General features: G+C 36.2%; 1 protein-coding gene across 1 annotated transcript in view; it reads right to left on the bottom strand.

Moving 5' to 3' along the window:
* Window positions 1–11,235, bottom strand: part of LOC145669227 (uncharacterized) — a 93,192-nt gene extending 81,957 nt beyond the window's left edge. Inside the window, exon 1 of the mRNA XM_081737556.1 lies at window positions 11,130–11,235. Within this exon, the coding sequence (XP_081593682.1) occupies window positions 11,130–11,132 (3 nt within the window). The 5' untranslated portion in view covers window positions 11,133–11,235. The remainder of the gene's footprint in view (window positions 1–11,129) is intronic.
* Between the last annotated feature and the right edge of the window lie 8,853 nt (window positions 11,236–20,088).

Genomic DNA, 20,088 nt, shown 5'->3' with positions numbered 1-20,088 from the left:
CACCAAAAGGAACGAAAGTGTAACGCCCGGAAGCTGTACGAACGGCATCTGGCAAAACAAAGCTGGATGTACGTCGTAACGCTCGATGAAGCATGAATTTACCTTTCCGATTACGGCAAACCGAGAGCCATCATGTACAGAGAGAAAGGCGCCAAGAACTTCAGAAGGTGGGTCCGTGTCTGTAAAGAATCCTTCCCAGAAGGGTTCATGGTCGTTACTGGCTACTGTTACCGAGGTAAACTGAAGATTTGTAGGGTGGCGAAGAACTGCAAAATAAATTCGCAGTATTTTCAGGAGCAGATCATGCGACCGATATACGAGCATGAGATTCCAACAATGTACGGAAATGACGCCAATCTGGTTCGCATTCGCATGGACAAGGCCTCATCACATACCTCACGATCGTCCCTCGCATTCTACAGGGAGACGGAGGAGGAAAGTGGTATACAGGTAACACCTTCCAATGAGGTACCTGTTAAATCTCCATATGCAAGTCCTATGGACTATTGTGGATTTGGATTGCTGAAGCGGGCTTTGGGAAAACGGTGTGTGAGAACCGTGGAAGGACTTTGTAAAACTGTGCAAAGGGAATGGAACAAGATTTCCCTCCCAGTTCTTCAGGGAAGCCTATTACAGTGGAAATTATGCTGTCGGGCTATTGTTAGGAACCAAGGGAAACACATCGAGCACTTACGGACCTGGCGCCATGGATTCTTCTAAATTTTAAGTAAGTCGAAATTGGCCAAATGTAGACTGTACAACCCCTTTATTTAATCTAAGTATAGCGTAATATAAAATTTACTATGTTTATATTGTGTAAATGTATATAAATATCGATTAGAGAGTTATCCCAATCATTTATATATACTAAAATGTTTTCAAGATTAAGTTTCAGTCAGTTAGATCGAATATTACTCTCGCGCTCACTTGTTCATAGACTGGTTGAGAGGTTGGTTTTTTTGAAGATTTCTCTTTATTGCTTGCTTTTTCAGTAATTTTCCATTGCTAAAGAAGTTTCCAGAACCGTTGCTAAGTTAAAATTTTTCTGCATTTTTTTGTCCCCGGCAAAACATAAAAAGGCGGATTTTTAAGTGGCTTTCGCTGTTTCAGCTAGGGAGGCCTGTAGGGTGGTAGTTGTCTCTGTACTGGTGGCTGTTTCAGTTCGAAGGAAATTAGCAAATAAGCTTTTTTCTGAGAGTTCTCCTTTATAATAGTTACTGGATGTTCAGTGGATATGTTGGTCTTTGGCTTCCAGTCCATCTGGAGTAAGTGGTCTCTGGCCATAACTTAGGTGAATTACCGAGATAAGAGTAGGAATTAAAGAAAAAAGTAGGAGTTTTGATCTCTACATCAGAATAATGGCTTAAATGGTCTCTAGTTCAATGGTTAGAAAGAGTGAAGAGTAATGTGCTCTTGGGGTGAACCCACGGCATTTAGGTTTTTAAAATCTCCAGGTGCTGGAGGTTTTTCCCATAAATTTTGAATCCAGGTTGCTATTTTGGTTTGATCCCCGTACAGTCAGGCAGTAGTGAGGCTTGGCTGGTGTTTCTATTTTCACACTGTGACTTTCGTGTTCGAAAGTATTAGAGTGTGTGGTTTACCTTTTTAACCTAGAGTCCTAAATGGAAGACTTAATATAAAAGCTGGGCCATGATTGACGGCTGCTACTTTTATTCCATAATTTTACCCATAGTTTAAATATTTTAGTTTCCTTATCTGGATTTCTCTACGTGTTGAGGGTCCAAACCAGGGGTAGGCAAGGCTGTTACTGTAATGAAGTTTAACAGTCTTTGAAAGCAAAGAATATGGACCTAGAGTAGAGAGAGTACTAGTTTCCATATTACCACAGTCCCCAAAGAAACTTAGAGAAATTTTATTGTTTAAGTTTAGAGATACTCAAATTAGAGACTGAGCTCCTTCTACTCTTCCGATGAGTACTTTGGGAAGTCGAGCAAGATATTAAAGTTGTTTTTCAAGGGCAAAGTAACATCCTTCGGATCTATAAAATTACTAGTCGCCCACCTAACCTAAATTAGAGGAATTTTAATTATAAGAAACTAGTTATCCACCATAAATCCCTTGAATTTTCATTTTAACTCAATCGTATTTAGAACCTGTTGCCTAGACGACAGGAGCGGACGATTTTGTCTTGTGGAGTTTGTTTCATTTGTTGTAAGGTAAAAATGGCAGACTCGATAGTTTGAGTGGTGTGATAAAGAATCTCGATTAGATTTATAATTTCATCTATATATATATATATATATATATATATATATATATATATATATATATATAGAGAGAGAGAGAGAGAGAGAGAGAGAGAGAGAGAGAGAGAGAAACTAAATTATAAAATTTAATTATTATTATTATTTTTTTTAATATTTTTACCTTACAAGAGAGAAAGATCGGAATGAAAGTTTTCCTTTAAAAACCTTTCAGTTTTATGTACCGCGGATATTCCGTGTAGGCTCATGATGATGAGACTGAATGAAATCGTGTAGAATGAAGAAAGTGGGGGGGGGAACAGGAGAACCCCAAGAAAACTCAAACACACGATGTTTGTCCACTACAAAGTCCACTTGGCGCGAACTGTGATCGAACCAGAAATCCCATACACCAGATGAAAATTTCTACCACTGAACCACCTCGGCCCCAAAAAGTTTTCCTTGGGACTCTTAATGGATTCTGAAAGGCCGATATAATGTATTCTTGATATACAGAAGGTAGAATCTTTTCTCAAAACACGGAATGGATTAAAATAATAATAATAAAAAAAACGTTTGTGGGTTTATATCACCGTTTTTATTCTGTGGTTTTTAACGATTAAATAGGAATTTGAATGTACTGGATATCTCCAGTGTCACGTGTTGCTTATGCAGGTAATGACGGTAGTGTGATAATCGATAATATTGTTTGTTGGGATGGGTTAATTTCCCCGATAATTGCTCGTGAGTATGCGCTGGAGATTATTTGCAACGTGTTTATGTATACTTCTTCCTGGAATTCGCGTTTCCAGTAACAAATGTATTTTTCTAATTGGGCAATGTTTCGTAACTCACAACTGGTGTCATATGAGAGTGTATCCAGGACCATGACAATGAGTTAACATTGTTTCCTGTCTGCCCTCGAATCTTGATCGCAACCCTACTGACCATATTGTATGTTTGAGATATTCACCAATCAACTCGTGGCAATTGATGCCCTGTGTGTTTAGAATATCTAGGTAGTATTCTTCAAGAACACTTCGTTACCACGACAAATCAAGGCACTTCTTCGATCCAGAGGAGGACCCACAAGGTATTAGGTAGGTGTGTCTAATTTTTTGCCCACTCTGTATTTCTCTTGATAAATTTTATGTTCCTCTTCTACCTACAAGTTGCTGCTGAATAAGAGTTGAAGGTAAGTATTTACAGTGTAAGAAATAAAGTATGATAACTTCTTTACTTATTTGTTATTAGAAGCGTAGGGTGATCAAAATGCTGTGGATGAGCGCTGCTTCTACAGACGACTCATGACCAAAAATTGAAAAAGTGAGAGAAAACAGACACTTTAACTGATATAGGAATTTACTTACTCTCACTTCAATGTAATACAAATCTGAATTGGAACTTACTTCTGAAAATTTAAAGAAAAAAATTAGGTACGTTTAAGAAACACAGCAGGAAAGGTAGAATTGGATCTAAAATTTAAATTTAATGAAAGAGAAAAATACATTAGAGGATAATATTACAAAGTGCAAGATAGAATTCTCTCATCTCCCCGTCAAAGAAGCAGGATTCTCTTCTCAGCAGATGCAGCAAATATTCTCAATACCCAGTTAAGTCTCTAAGGTTTCATCAAATAGATAGTTGATTCCTGTTCAATAGGCATAACAGCGAGTTCAATAAGTCTTCCTTCACTCATAGTACTTCGCATTAAGAAATATTGAGAAGAATTTCACGAAAGATAAACATTACACAGATATGTTTAAAGGAAAACTTCAGCAAATGGGTTATGTACTGTATTCTTCATCTTTTTCAACTCTTTCTCGTTACCGTATGCGCGGGTGCGATACAGAGCATTAAAAAAGAAAATGGATGTTAAAATGTTGTTGTTGTTGTTGCGACTTCGATATGCACGGTCCCTTGTTCTGTTCTCGTTGGGAACACTACAATTCTAAGGTATTGATCCAACATTACGAGGGAATCCGGGAGCTACCTGAAGTAAGAGGTAGCGAACTCCGATCCAGAAAGCCGGAAAAATGGTGCCTGGGAACCGATATGCTGGGCTCTCACCAAACAGTTGAACGTAAGCCTTCCGAATGGCAATAGTCTTTCATAGCTGTAGCATCAGGAGATTGAATTTAGTACTTTTTAGCAAATTTTATCCGTATTTCAATACTGTGTAATTTAAGAAAATTGAAAAATGTGACTTCTTTCTTATCTCTCTCTCTCTCCTGCGATTCGCCTCATCCCTGTGTACTGAAATAAAATACTAAACTTCGTGTCACAAAAGTCCATGAAGTACTCTAGTCGACCATAGGGCCCATATTTCATCAGGTGACACCACATAACGCTTGATGTGTATGTGTGCATGAAAGAGTAATTCTTCGTTATGACAATTAGTGCTCTCCGTGAAACGTTTCTATGGCTATCCCACTGATCAGGATTGCACTAATTATTGCATATGATTGCGCTTCTGGATATGAACTGATGAGCATTGCACTAACTATTACCGGTACGTTTAGGAAATTCATAATTATTGTTTTGACATGGAGGACATACTATAATAGCTAGAGACATAAATTTTGACAGAAAACTCCTTTTGACATGCAAACAAGGGATAAGAAAGAATATTTTGAAATACGTATCCTAAGGGGGTTAAAAAGGGGATCAAATATTTTTTCCAAGAACGAAGTGTCTCACATTAAGAAGATAAAACTTGGCATATGAGCTTCCCATTAAAAATAACTGAAAACATGTTCCAACATTTTTTTTTTATTTATTTTTGTTTTTTCGAGAAATCAGCTCTTAAATGGAGAAAAGGGCAATTTCTATGTTACAAATTTCGAAATTGTCAAGTGTTTAAACTCATAATTAAAAATAGAAGAAAACATGTTTCGACAATTCTACTTTTAATGGGAAAACAAAACAATTTCTATATTCAAATTTCCGATTCTTTATACAGTAAATCTCTGTGAATATACTCGTTTAAGTCGGAGGTAAGAAGTGTGGTACATAAACTCCTAACTAGAATTAATCGAAAACTTGTTTCGGCCATTCCAAAAATTTAGCTCCTAAAAGAGACAATTTACAGCATTAAAATTATCGATTCTTAACTCGAAAAATGCTTCATGTGTGTATTCGCTTAAGTTGGAATCCTAAAATTCGACATATAAAATCATAATCAAAAATTAGTAAACATGTGTTGTGGCATTTTCGAAAATTCCGCTTCTAAAAGATAGAAGAAGGGCAAGTTTACAATACTCAAACTTCCGGTTTTATATTCAATAAATTTTATTCTTCCCGTGTGAAGAACGTACACTTCTATTTGTTCTATTATAACCATTCGTCGTTTACTGTAGTAAACAGTCAAACTTCATTTGAGGGAGGAGTAGGAAGTCGTTTGGGGGTCCGGACCCTCATTTTCCTCTCTTGATTACACCCCTGAATACATTGGTAATAAACATTTATTTCCTAATTCTCTTTAGCAAGCTCAGTGAACCTGCCTTTTTCTAAGGTGTGTGGGTGTAATTAAATCCTTGAGTTGCTTTTTACGAATAAACGTGGAAGGGTTTGCCACCATCCGTACATATCATTCTCGTGCTGAAAAAGGGACATGTCTATTTCAAAATAAAATAGAAATTTGAGACATGAGAATTTTCTTGCAGCCGGACTCACCAACCGCATATGCAATACAAAAGACCGCGCATTCTTTTTATGGAAAACTGGTTTCGGTGATGTGAATTATCGAAATATCACAAATTTCAAAACTGATTGCAAGAAAATCGATCTTAGATTGCAAGTTCAAGATTTCTACTGAATTGGGATAATACACCGCCATACAGAGCTGGCATTGTCATAGACTTCGCAGCACAAACACTGGAATCTTTCCTACACATGACTTATTCCCCTGAACTTACTCCGATTGCTTTCCAAGCTCAAAGATTCCTTGCGGAACAGACATTTTTCATCCAAAAGTTTCCTCGGAAGTGCCTTATAGGCTACAAGTGTCTCAAACACACTCTGCAAAATGGTTTGGCATATGCTTTTGAAAAGTGGATACACAGACTCCGACGGCTTATGGAAGTGGACGGAGATTACATTAAAAAATGGCAGAAAGGTCTTACCCAAAAGACCGGAGTTATATGTAAACGGCACACATTTCAGTACGCGTCTCCTACATATATATATATATATATTATTTTACTACCCTGGAAGGGAAAAGTGAGTTCTAGTTAAAATTTTCATCGTGTAGAACTATGATACTCATCACAAACTGTTAAGCTGTTCCTAAATGAAAACCCCCTTAAGAACTTACAATTGCAGGCGATATACTTTTCGAAAATATATATCGAAAAGAATGAAACTTTAATATTAATTTCGTACCCTACATACAAACTTTATGGGATCACTATTCGACCTATAATAAAATATGTGGAATTATCAAATCCTGGATTTTGAATGTTTTCGATTTTCTTCAAGGCATAAATACTCTATAGGCAACCAAAATAAGAGACTCAGTTATTTTGTATTTTGTGACCTTATACATTTCGTTCTTATGAGGTTAAGAGGGCGCGTCTACTATGAACGTATGCTCCGAATTACAACCAGGAGTTCAATCGGGTGCAGTTGTTGTCGTTTGCACAAATCATCATGCAAAATTAATCCTCACCGAATATGCCGTTATTCACCATGCTATCCCGCCTCCAAAAGAACTGGATTACAGGACAATGCCAGTGGTCCCAGGCGGGGCCGGCCTTAGGTGGTGCAGGGCCCGATTGGGAACATTTTGCGAGACTCGAGGTTTACAATTAACTTGCACCAAGGTTTCTAGAACTAGTATATATATATATATATATATAAGGGCGCTGATTTCCCTTTTTCTGTAACTTTGGAGGGTCCCACTCAGATGTGTTTTTGGTTGGAGACAAGGGTCTAAAAAGGCATATATGAGGATTTTAAGACAACTTGGATCGAAATTATGCCAAACATTATACTGTAGATTCATAAAAAATACATATAAAAATGCATTCATAAAAATACATGGAGGCCCCACATAAGTATTTTAAGCCCCTCCGCAGGATCGGTGCCCTTGCATATATATATATATATATATATATATATATATATATATATATATATATATATATATATATATATATATATACACATTGCGCTCTGCCCGCTGGTCTAGTGGTTAGCGCGTACACCTGTGGTGTACATAGTCTCGAGCCCGTTATTGAAGGCGTATTTGAAAATGAATTCATCTTCATTGTTTCAGTTACACTCAGTGATATACGATGATCTTTTACCTGATGTTTTATTGACATTTCCTATTACTCTTTATGCTATTCTTTCAAAAATCAATGACTTCATATTTGAAATACATTGTTTATATGTATATTGATCGCTAAAACTTACCTCAATTATATTTCTATGATATAATAATCGTATATCCCAATCAACTGTGTTCACAGCACACGAGTTACACTCTCTTTTGTTCTGTGAAACAAACGTAAATCGTAATAAAAATGTGTCAAGTTTGAAAATTTCATTTTATTTGTAAAACGGGTCAACGGATAGAAAAACAAAACACATTCACCGACACCCGGAGGAAGTAGACATCTATTTGAGGGTATGCTTATAATAGCCGCCATCTTGTATCTCGGCTTGTATCGACTTTTTTAAATAGCAAGAGGGTCATGTAATATATCAAATTGGGTTAGAATTTTACGAGAGATACAATCACCATTTTAATGGTGAAGTCTATGTTTCCCTAAGTTTATATTTGTAAGACATAATGAAATGCACATTAATATGAATTCGTTGGTTCAAAGATTTCCTAACAGCTGTATCTTTTTGAAAAGAATTCAAGTCAGGAAAACCTAATGTACGCTGGTGAGAACATCGTAGGTAGCTACTTATGAAAGGTATAATCAGCTTGAAATCGTTATCGACTGCAGACAAAATGAAATGGTGATGAGATGATCACAAACCTTAAGGAACTGATGGAAGATGGATGACATATTTTCCATTGGATTATTCGAGTTAAAAGGCAAATCTTCCTAAGCAGCCACCTATTCAGTATGCACTAGTATACATTCGATTTTCCTGACTTGATTTAAAATAAAAATACATGGGTTTTCGCAGAAGAGGGCAAAGTTGTCCTCTGGTTTTGTATCTTTAATATAGCTATGATAAGAGAAAGGATACGCAAAGAAGTCGCACTGAGTCTATCTTTTAGATACCATCTCGGTATTCACGGTAGTATCACATGACATAGTAATCAGTAAGAGCGGAAGAACATTTTATTTAGTGGAGTGTTCAAAATAAAAGAGGGTGTGCACTCAGAATAATAATATACATTTTAACACAAACTCTAAGAAAACAATATTTTTACGCCCAGGGGTGTGTGTAAGGACATTTGGGGAGTGTTAAGGGGTTGGGGAAGTGCAGAATACTCCATAAACCAGGGATGCAAATAAGCAAAAAAAAACTTTACTAGTCCAAGAAAAAAGCTACTGGCCCACATTCCACAATAGAAATCATTTACTTACCTTCGGTATGATTTTAAATACTCGCCCGCACCGATGAACCACTCGCCCCGGGCGAGTAGGCGAGTGGTTATTTGCGTCCCTGCCCTAAACATAATATCTATTTTTACAACAGAAGTTGTATACGTAAAAAGGTAAAGAAACTACAGCAACATTAAATTCAGAAATTATTTGCTTATACCCGGAAACTTGATACAAACTATTCATTTACCTGTTAGAGAGACGGATATACCACTGACGTCGTTAGCTTTTTAAATCTGGGGGTTCGGATGAATCAAAATCAAAATCCTCTTTCCGACAAAAGTCAATATATACGAAGTAGTATAGTTTCTTTAAATACACTTGACTAAAATCTGGGGGGGCCTAAGGGCGCCCGTGGCCATACCCTCCTTGTGGAGTCCATGGATGTACTTATGTTGCAATATGTTGTTGTGTGTACTTAACAACCGAGAGTAGCAGATCCATGTTAACGGTACCGTAGCCACTTGGCCTGGGGCCCCGCTAGCGCAATGACATGTATTAATTACCTGTATTAGGAGCAGGGATGGCCAAAATTTTGAGGAATCCGGATTTCGGAAAATTTATTTTCCGGAATATGAAATTTCACTTTCCAGATTTCGGAAAAATTCGGGAATTTTTCTGATTTTACTCTCTGGATTCCGGAAAGTAAAAATTCCGGAATTGGCCGTCTCTAATTAGGAGCAAAATTTAGTCATAGGGACCACAACACACTTGTTTGCTCTGGAGCCTAATAGGCTGTTAAAACGGCACTAGAGAGTAGATTAGACTGAAGAGTAGAGTAGACGGTACCAGTGCGGGATCCCCTTGAGGCGCGACTCCCGATTGGGAGCAATCGGTCCAATCGGCTTAAGACCAGCCCTGGTCCCAGGTACTAAACAAAATAAGAGTACTCCCGGCGAGAGCTCATGTGGTTCGGATTGCACATTAATCAGTAGGTCTCGTCTCATATAGCCTCGCTGTTGAAAGGGACGTTAAATACAAAATCAACTCAACTCAACAAAATGAAAGTACTTGCATTAATGAAATGAGTCTCTTGGGTGCAAAAATTACATGTTTGCTTCAAAACTCCTTCCAGATGCTTCAGTGATTCAATATGACACTCTACTTGGTAAGTCACAGCGCATTACCATATTGTAGTTATCACATGCAATTATAACAAAGACCTATGTGCGGAAACGCTCTTATCCCTTTCCCCTTAAATCGGTAGCAAACTTCTGCCTAGGCAAAGTAGGTAACTGCCTAGAATCCCAACCTCGGAGCCCTAGTTAAGGGACGAAATGATATATGTTGATAGGACACAGGAAGGGCACACACATGAGGGGAGTCCGCCAGGTCTGGACCCCCTTCCAAACTTCCTAACTGAACATATATTTGTACATTTTTTTTCAATAAAACTATACTTCTTTAATAGGGAAATGATTGATGTAGCATGAAAATGTGATGTTACACTTCATCTATACTTTTTCTCCTATAAAAAATTCTAATACTATACTTTTTTCTGAAAATATAGGTGGAAGTATTTTACAATTAGTTATCATCTTTTCGGGTACAGAGTAATACTCGTTCAATACTACATAGATATGTAAAATTAGATCCCTCCCAACAAAAATTTCTTGGTGCGCACCTTGTCACAGGACACGGATAATAATGCAATTTGTGGATTATATAGAGGCTATCCGTTCTTTTTGCAAACAAGGAAGTTTTTCACATTGCAATGTAATCTTGTAACTACAAATGTAAAAATCATAATGTGTTTTTAAAAAAAGTGTAGTTCGTACTTGAAGTCAGCGGCGCAAATCTGTCTTCAACATTGGGGGGGGGGGGAGGTTGGGTAGTACCGTTCCCATAATCATTTTTTTTAAGCGATGTTCAAAATATTTATGAAGTTGAAAAACAATCCTGTGGAGGATCAGGGAGCAGAGTTGTCTTCAACATTGGGAGGCGGGCAGATTTTAGGCTTATTTTTTGGGGGGACATCAATTTCATCTGACTTTTTTTTGTGACAATCGGACAGCACATATCATCACATTTCTCCCCCCAAAAAAAAAAACACATTTCAAATCGGATTGGGGGAGGGACAGTCTCCCCAGTTTCAAGATTGGAGGGACGTGTCCCCCTCATCCACCCGGGATTTGCGCCAGTACTTGAAGTCAACCTGTCTATTTTCTTAAGTCAAAGCATGTTAAACGAATTAGTTTATTCTTTGCTAAATTACTATAATGACCCAACTGTGTTAACTGCCTAGGTACTCTCGGTCTGGAAGACCGCACTGTCTCGTAAGCATTATATTTTCGGTATGTGATAAACTGAAATGTTAGAGTAGCTTAAAAATACAAATTAAATTACTACATACCATGTTTGAAGCACGTTTCTCCAATAGTAATTTCCTAATGCAAAACGTCTTCGTCCTAGTGAAGCGTTACTTGCGATAGGTAAAGATCCTCAGAACTACATTGACCATATATCAAATTGAACTCAGTTGCGCCATGCTTTATATAGTTTTTCTAAGCCACCTCCCAGTGAGTAATTTAGCTAATCATCATTAGCTGTCAATTTGTTGATTCTGCCTTCCCTCCATCGTTTTCTCGCTGATTTTTAACAAAATAGAAGAAGACGGAAGCTGATTGTGTGCTGTGGTTTTAACGAAGATAATAATGCAATTGCTCCCAACATGCAATCAATTAAATAAAACTACAACAGAAAAGAATTCAATTAGAACGTGAAGAAAAATCTAGAGACGTTGCACGTTCATGTCATTTCTCTTGACCAATGAAAATTCAGTAGTAGGCTTTTCTGTCACCCGAACTGCCCTATACATTCAACTACAGTCAGAATCTACAATCACCAGTAGGTCCGGGCCTAGGGGCACAACCTTCTTAAGGCGCTTGCTGAACGAAAATTTAATAAGCAAGACGGAATAATAATAATAATAATAATAATAATAATAATAATAATAATAATAATAATAATAATAATAATAATAATAATAATGTTTATTTCAGTACCATGAACAGCCTAATGGCAAAAATACAGCACCTTATTAGACAAAAATAAACATATATGCCATACAATGTGAAGTACCTCCTGAAACAATAAAAAGCAATAATGATAAAAATAAAATAGTATAGAATTAAGCAATAATTCTTTGTCAAATTAAAAGCAAATATTTTAGCCTTAAAGTAGACACATCGTCAGAAATACTAGAAATAATATTTTGTCCAACTTGAAAATTTATGCTTCTGTACTGGTAAAAATAGATATTTTAAATTAGATCGATTAAAAGAATTAGTCATTCTTGTTAAAATTACAGATTTTGGATTCAAGAGAACTAATGTTGATCCTTTTTTTTTTTTAACAAATACATTTGTTTCTATGATTTAAAGTGTGAATGAAAAGGTAATATTGAAAAAAGTGGTTTTATTTCTTGTAATCAAAATAGTAATTTTGTATTACAGAAAACATATAAATTTCAACAATCAAAATAATATTCTATTCGTTTTAGTGACATTTTGCAAACGTTGTTTTATTAGTGCACTACTGCATATTGCAAACATGAAAGTGATCATACTCTGTAACAGTGGCGTATTTACGATTTTGTTTCGGGGGGACTTTGCTAACTTTATTCCTGGAAATGTGAAAATTCTGTACCATATTCCATTTACTTTAAAATAGTTTATTGAATTTCGGGGGGTGGCTTAAGCCCGAAATCCCCCCTTAAATACGCCACTGCTCTGTAACCTAACTTTAAGAAATATTGTAAGAATTCAAATCTTCTTTTACAACAGACTCAAAATGAAAATTCATGAAAATATATACAAAAACGTTGAAGGTAGCCTATTGCATAAAATAAATTTTGTACGTTAGGGTGAGGGGTGGTAATCAGGACCGGATTTAGCATTTTGGCGCCCCTAGGCCCAATAATTTTTTCCGCCCCCTAGTCTGATTCAAGTTACTTTCCTAAAAACCTTTATTAAAAAATTACAGCCAGTTCCCCCGTGTTTGAGATCAATGTTCTAACGAAGTTGATGCATAATGTTGAAAAATAGTTTAACTTTATTAACAATTATTTGTTCCAATGAACTTCAAAATCAGAATGCTTTATTAGCCTGATTTTTTTAATCAATTCAAAAAATATGTCAAGTTATGGCTATTTATTTTTATTTCTGGGTCGTACTAAGTTAACCCGCCACTTTCAGTCCTAGACTTCCATAGCATTACTGAATTGTAAAGTAAAGTAGATTTGCGTTGATTGACAATCCCCATTGTTGTTCTTATCTTTACAGACAAGTGAATGACGAACAATATTTCCGAACTCTATATTATGAAGCTATAAACCTAAGAAATGTAACGGAGGTCACGTGTCCCGATACACAAAATAGGATATTCTGCACCTTATTAAAATTAAACATTAAATTGAAACTATATTCTTTTGATGTTACAGTTTACTAAACATATAGAAATATAAACTTATGTACCATTTAATCTCCGCAAGCAATTTATGTGAATAGCACAGACCTCCAAAGTCATGTCTCGATATTTCTGTGTAACGGAGGTCATACCATCAAGCGATGTCATTACTCACCGCACGAAACCTGTTCAGAACTGGCAATACTTTCTAGTGAAGGAAGATGGCGCGTGTGATTAGTGACTGCAGCTAAATTGAGCAGATAAGCAATCAATTACGCAGGTAAGTGCAAAATATATTAAATATTTCAGGCATGACTTTTGCAAACGTAACAACGGTCGCCTGATTCAAAGAATAAGTTGATTCCTGTATGTAAAATAAACTACTGTTTTTTAAATCACATTCACAATGCTAATATTACTGAAGAGGCCAGCACGATTAAGCTCACGTGCGAACGATAGCTGAAGCTATAGCCCGAAAATGAAACGGCGGTCACTGTAACAGCGGTCACGAATTGGCTATTTTTTTGCGTGACCGACGATACAAAAAATGACCGCTGTTACATGCGTGACCGCCGATACTTCATGTTTCAATTAGAAGATTCTTTCTAATGATCAAGCTATATAAAGCTACAGAATTAAGGATTGCAAAGAGTAATCAAAAGTCTCTTAGAAATATTTGAGATACGAGATGGATTAGAGGCTTGTGTTTATCTCTCAGCATGTTTTAGAATCTTATTGATTGCTTTACTTTCTTTTAAATACAAATAAGTTTAGGAAACCATTCGGCCTTTTGTGGAATGAAATACAGACATAAGCGGAGGTCACTGAAAACTGATTTAGGTCCTTCTAAGATTAGCACTTTTAATATTTTATTGTGAGTGCATGTAATATTAATTGAAAGTATAATTTATTAACGCATCAGAGTTCGTAGTATTGTACTATTACAGAATGGTATGAAGATTTTCCATAATTTTCCTAAACAGAGAATCAAGACGCTGCGTTCAGTTTGATATTTTATTTTATTTTGTCCTCCAGTGTATGGTAGGAAAAAGGGCCTGCTTCTAGTTTGCTGGAATTATTCTGCAAAACACTGATTACGCTACGAGATGTTGTAGATCTTTTCAGACGATGATCAGTATTTTTAAACGAATACGTTTTATAAGTTAAAATTTGAAACCACTGCTTTACAGGTATTTGTTTCTTTTTACTTCCTATATAGCGATGGATGTTCAGACTCCAACATCTTCAAAATCAGAATCCACCCTACGGAGGTATTTACACGATCGAAATGAAAATCTTCTTTCACAGAAGAAAGTCAGGCAAAGAAGGAAGCTTAGTGGTTCGGCACTTGAAGAATAAACAAGGAAGGATCGAGAGAGGCAACGTAGAAGACGTGCAAAAATGACAGATGAACTTAAAAAGAAAAGAGAGTACGACAGAAGAAGAGCTAGTCATTGGACAATGGGTAATTGTGAAGCTCGATGGAATATTGTACCCTGGAACTATTACTAAATTGGATAGCTGCAATGTGATACATGTAAATGTAATGCAGTATTCAGGACCCGGACAGTTCGGTTGGCCTAAGAAAAAGGATACACCTCCTTATCGCTTAAGTGATGTGAAGGCTATAATAGATCCCCCAGTGAAAGTCATGACACCAAAGAAGCGAATATTTCATTATGCATTTCCTAAATGTGTTCTGCTTTGTAATTCTTCTAAGTTAGACTAAAGGACGGTAAAAAGATGAAGTTGCTATGTTAGCTGCGAAATTGTTCAGAACAAAGTTTTTTGTATTCTATTGTTTTATTTTATCTAAGAAACAAGTAGCCTTTCATTTTAATCTCTTAATGCATCACTAACTTTGGAGAGCAATATTTTGAAGACAAACTAATTTGTAGTACTTCACTATTGTAACTAATGAGAAAAATATATGCAGAAAATATTTAACATATACAGTTCAACATTTTATTAGGTAGTAAAATACTTCTTGTGAACATACCTACTCACCTGATAAAGTTACGATAATCATAGATATGTGTCAATGCCACTGTCGAAGTAACAGCGGTCACAGGTAAGTAACAGAATGTCACAAGCATTGTAACAGCGGTCACGTTGTAACGGGAGGTCACACAAGAAATATAATTAATATAAATTGGGCTTTTATATTTCTAATAATGTTCTACTGTTTTAGTTAATTGGTTTGCAAAGCTTTACTGTAAAAAAATGCAATCGGTCCACTAGCAACGATATTAACTGCAGTAAGTAATCTAATTCACTATTAAATTTCTCCTTTTTCTAAAAAACAATGGATTTTTACATTTTATTGACAACCTACATCAATTTTTTATATAAATTTGAATTAAATGCTCAAAAGAAATCACAAAAATATTGACAAAAATGGATCATAATTATTATCCATTTTTTGATTGGAAATTAATTCGATCATGAAAGTGTGACCTCCGTTACAATTTTCAAAGCAAGCACACAAAGATGTGCGTATACCCAGCAAGTACGAGATATTTCATGGAATCATATAGGGCACTTGTTTCTTTGGATCATAAGCTAATATAAGGCAAAATTTCAGTCTTGTACAATAACTTTAATTTTTCACGATTTTCAGTAATGAAAGTGGCGGGTTAACTTAGTACGACCCTTCTAGGTATTTTTTTTCTCTCGGCCGTGCGCCCCCTGGGAGCTTGCGCCCATAGGCCCGGGCCTACTGGGAAATCCGGCCCTGGTGGTAATCAATTTTCGGTCTAGGGGTTAAAACATAAAATTCATCCCTTCTTGCAGCTATTCTTGCCTTCAAACCTTGTAAAAACGAAATGAAATCTTTCAGTTTAACATCATACGATTATGCCAGTTAGGCTAAGAGAGACTATGATTAACGCAAGCGAATGATGATGGAAGAATTGTTGGAATGAGATGTGGGAGGAAACGGGAGTAACTCGAGAAAACTCCGGAACTCGACTATTGTCTACCACAAACTTACTTGGCCAGGGATCGAACCAACGTTCCCACGCTCCAGAGATAAGCACTCTAACACTAAGCTACTGCGGCCCTTTTCGAAGCTTGTATTTGAAAGCAGTACCAAGAGTCTCCTGACTCTGAGTCTGCCTCTCCAGAAATGCTCAGTATCCTGCTTGTCTTTTCCAATAATCAGGATCGTATTTTTATTTCGACAACAACACTCGTGATTAGGCTGAATATTTAGGATGAGATGTCTTCATCTAACACTGGTATCATCAGATATGCATTTTGTGTAGTGTATACCTGAGCGTCGAGGAGGGGCTATAGCCCCTATAGCCCCCTTGGATCCGCGCCTGCTTGTAATCTCTGAAGATATTTTGTGTAGTGTAATTAATAGAATGTGTCATTTAAATTATATTACTTTTAATGTTTTATAAGAATCATCATCACATTTTTTTTCTTCAGAATACATTATCACACGTAATAGTATACGGTATAAATCCATTTAATACACTTTTCAAGTGTATGACCTGAACCACAATTAATTGTCAATAAAGAACTTCTGAACTTTTGTTTTGATACAAGGCCATAGCTTCCCACCACCACCACCATCACAACCATTCAAAAAAAATGGAAAGGAGCAGAAAATATGTCTAAAAAACAATAATTCTTATATAAGACGAATCTGAAAATGGCATAAAATTGCGTTCTATGCATAAGAACTCCGGAATTTATGTCCTATGTTTCCTCTTGGTATAGAGTTGCTTTACTGATTAGAATAGTATTGTTGTGCTGCATAAGTGGCAGATTCCCAATTTTGAGAGAACGCTACGCTGCTGCCAATCATATTTTATCTTCTTTATCTTTTGGTACATTGCTCTTTGGTCTTTATAGTTTGTAAATTTCTCTTAATCGTTTTATAAGCCACATCTATCTTCCTGAGTTTAACATTTTTGTCTTTCTTCACATTGTTGTCTTGTCCAATTCTTGGCAAGTCTGCATATTCGAATGATTTCATTTCTTGTTCTTTCATACTTACCCTTAGCCTTATTGTTGCATTAGTAGAAGAATTTTCTTAGTTATTCATTCCTTCCTTGCTATTTTCTCTTCTTGATCTAATACTTCCGTCATGTTATTAATTAGGTCAGTTTTTATATAACCGTTCCTAGTTAATTTACTTTGAGTTGGTTCTTGAGTTATTTTTATCTATACTGCGTTTTTCGCAAAATTTCCTTGAGTTTCTTTCATCTTCAGTTTGTCTATCAAGTTTTCAGTTTTTTTTTCTTTTTCCAAACTTTTTAAGCTTCAGCTTACTCTTCGTCACGCCTACGTTGTGGTTTCTATGGTCCTGAATGATTTTCACAGTTCTTTATTTAGTTGCTGGACTTTTCCTTCACAATCATAAAATCTATCCGTATCTAATTTGATCTCCCTGCATTTTTCAAGTATAAATACTTATGGTATGGTATATTGTGCTTATGTTTATTGAGCAATGTTTGTGCTACTAATAGTTTATTCGTCCTTTTTTTCTCTTTCATTGCACTTTCCTTGTTTGTATTTTCATACTATTTTCCCTTTTGCGTTTTCTCCTACGATCACATTCCAATCTTCTACAATAATAAGAATTTCTTCCCCTTTTATTTCACGATCTTTTCAATTTCTTCATACACTAGCCATAATTCTTCCTTATTGGGTGCTGTTTTGGCACATATACCTGGATGATAGTTGTATCCTTTGATTTGATAGTTAGTTGTACAGCAATGACTTTGTCGCTTACCATGCGGTAACTTTTTACTCGTCGTTCTATCTTCAGAACCGTTATAAATTCAACTCCAGTGATTCCGTTTTCGTTCTCGAGTTGATAAATTTGTATTCACTCGACCAGAAATCATTTCGTTTTTTCATTTCCGCTCCACGATCAGCCATTCTATCTCTTCCTCCAGATTTTCTAACTTCCCTGCTATGTTTAGGCTCCTGATCTCCAATGTGGATTGCCTAAAATAAAAAAATAAAATAAAATAAAATAAAATGTTTACATCAAAATCCGTATAGCTGACTGCTTTTGCAGTATGAAAAAAATAAAATAACATCTTTAAGTTTTACGTCCTTCGGTTATACCGGCTAGGCTAAAGGAAATTATGATGATGAGAAATGAATAAACTGGAAGAAATCCAGGAAAGGCACGCACGCGGTGTTTGTTCACCACAAAGCTCACTTGACGCGAGCTGGGATCGAACCGAAGACCCCATGTACCAAGGTTAACATTCTGCCACTGATCAACCGCTTTCACACCTTCACTCCACAAAAATCGAGGAACTCCACGCTGTTCCTCCTTGGTGCAATTGCGTAGTGGTGTCACCAAATTGAATCAGCTCTTAACTCAGCTCCAACTCCATCTATCTGTAATGCTTTGTACTACCAGTTCCGACAGACGTCAAGGACTGTGTCTGCACATTTCGAAACGTCTAGAAAAAAGAAACATATCTTCAGTTTTTTCTCCTAGTTTGAGGCAATAAAAGTTTAATTTTTACTGACATGACTTTTTTCAACAGCCGCCACTGAATGAAATAATCCTTCCTTTTTACGTCCTTGAGTTTGTGTCCACCTTTTCACGTATGCACTTATGTGTCTTACATGTGTGTAGATACACATGAACTGTGATATTCTTATATTTTATTCTCGGTTTTATTTTACTTTTCATTTGACACATATTTTCAATTTATACAGGGTGTTTCAAAACAACGCCGACAACGTTTGGGAGGTGATTCTGACACCAAGGTAAGATTATCTTGGTGTCAGGAATCATCTCCCAAATGTTGTCGGTGTTGTTTTGAAACACTCTGTATATTTCAATTTACTTTTAAGCAAATTTACTTGATATATTCATGTATATAGGCTAATCGATTTTTTCCCACTAATTTTGTTGTGGTTGTATGTAGCAGGTATTCTGGTAGTCGTTCCTTAAATTCCTACTTCGTCGGGGGACTGTAAGACTCAAATATGTTTAATGTTTAATATTAAATATTTTTAACATACAGCATCTCTGTAAAGGAAGATACAGGATCTTGGATACAGGAACTTATGTCACATAGTCTTCAGAAAATAAAGACGGGTAAGCTTAGGTAAGAACCGGAAGAGCTTACGCCCACATATAAAACATATTTACACAGAAAAGTTGATAAATCAATCATTCATCGATTTCTTAATGCAATCTCATGAGGATTACAAGGAAAGCAATTCATCTTTGAAAGATTAATAAATTACACCTACAAATATTCTGTATCAATAATGGGGACTGACTCATTCGACGAGACCGTAAGACCATTGGGACTATCGAAATTCTTAGGATCGGTCAATCTTTGCTTCATGAGACCCCGAGTTCCATGGATAAGTGTGCATCTCATACACCAATCTGGATGAGGCCTGGTGGACCAGTCTCTACGGATGGACTAGCGACCAGCTAACCGAATAAAATAAAAGTTATTATTTTCAGTATAGTGTTTTTACTTAAAATGGTTAACACAGTAAAATGTATCACGAAGATGATTGACCTTGCTTCACATATTTAATCTTTAACAGCATCGACTCACATTAAAATTAACACTCCGCTTTTCAAATAAAGGTACCACGAATTCTTAAAGTTACTTTTCCTTATTAGTAGCTTTCTTCACCTCTATTTATACTGCAGTTGCAATCCTCTAGAACCCTGACAACCTCCACCGTCAGCATTTCTAGCACTTGTTCTTATTTGTATGTAAAAGAGGTTGCCACTGCACAATATAGTTTCTAATAAACTTCACTTTTCTAACCTGGTCACTACTCGCACTTCCTTTACATATGAAGCCTTATGATATCAAAGAGGACGAGGTTCCTTCACTCCAAAATGAAATGAAATCTATGAGTTTAACGTCCCACGGTTATGCCGGTTAGGCTAA

This window comes from Thermobia domestica, chromosome 13, assembly GCF_964235325.1.
Source record: "Thermobia domestica chromosome 13, izTheDome1.hap1.1, whole genome shotgun sequence".
In the NCBI taxonomy this organism is placed as follows: domain Eukaryota; kingdom Metazoa; phylum Arthropoda; class Insecta; order Zygentoma; family Lepismatidae; genus Thermobia; species Thermobia domestica.
The sequence above is the reverse complement of the archived record's forward strand: the minus strand, read 5'-3'. Positions and strand labels throughout refer to the sequence as shown.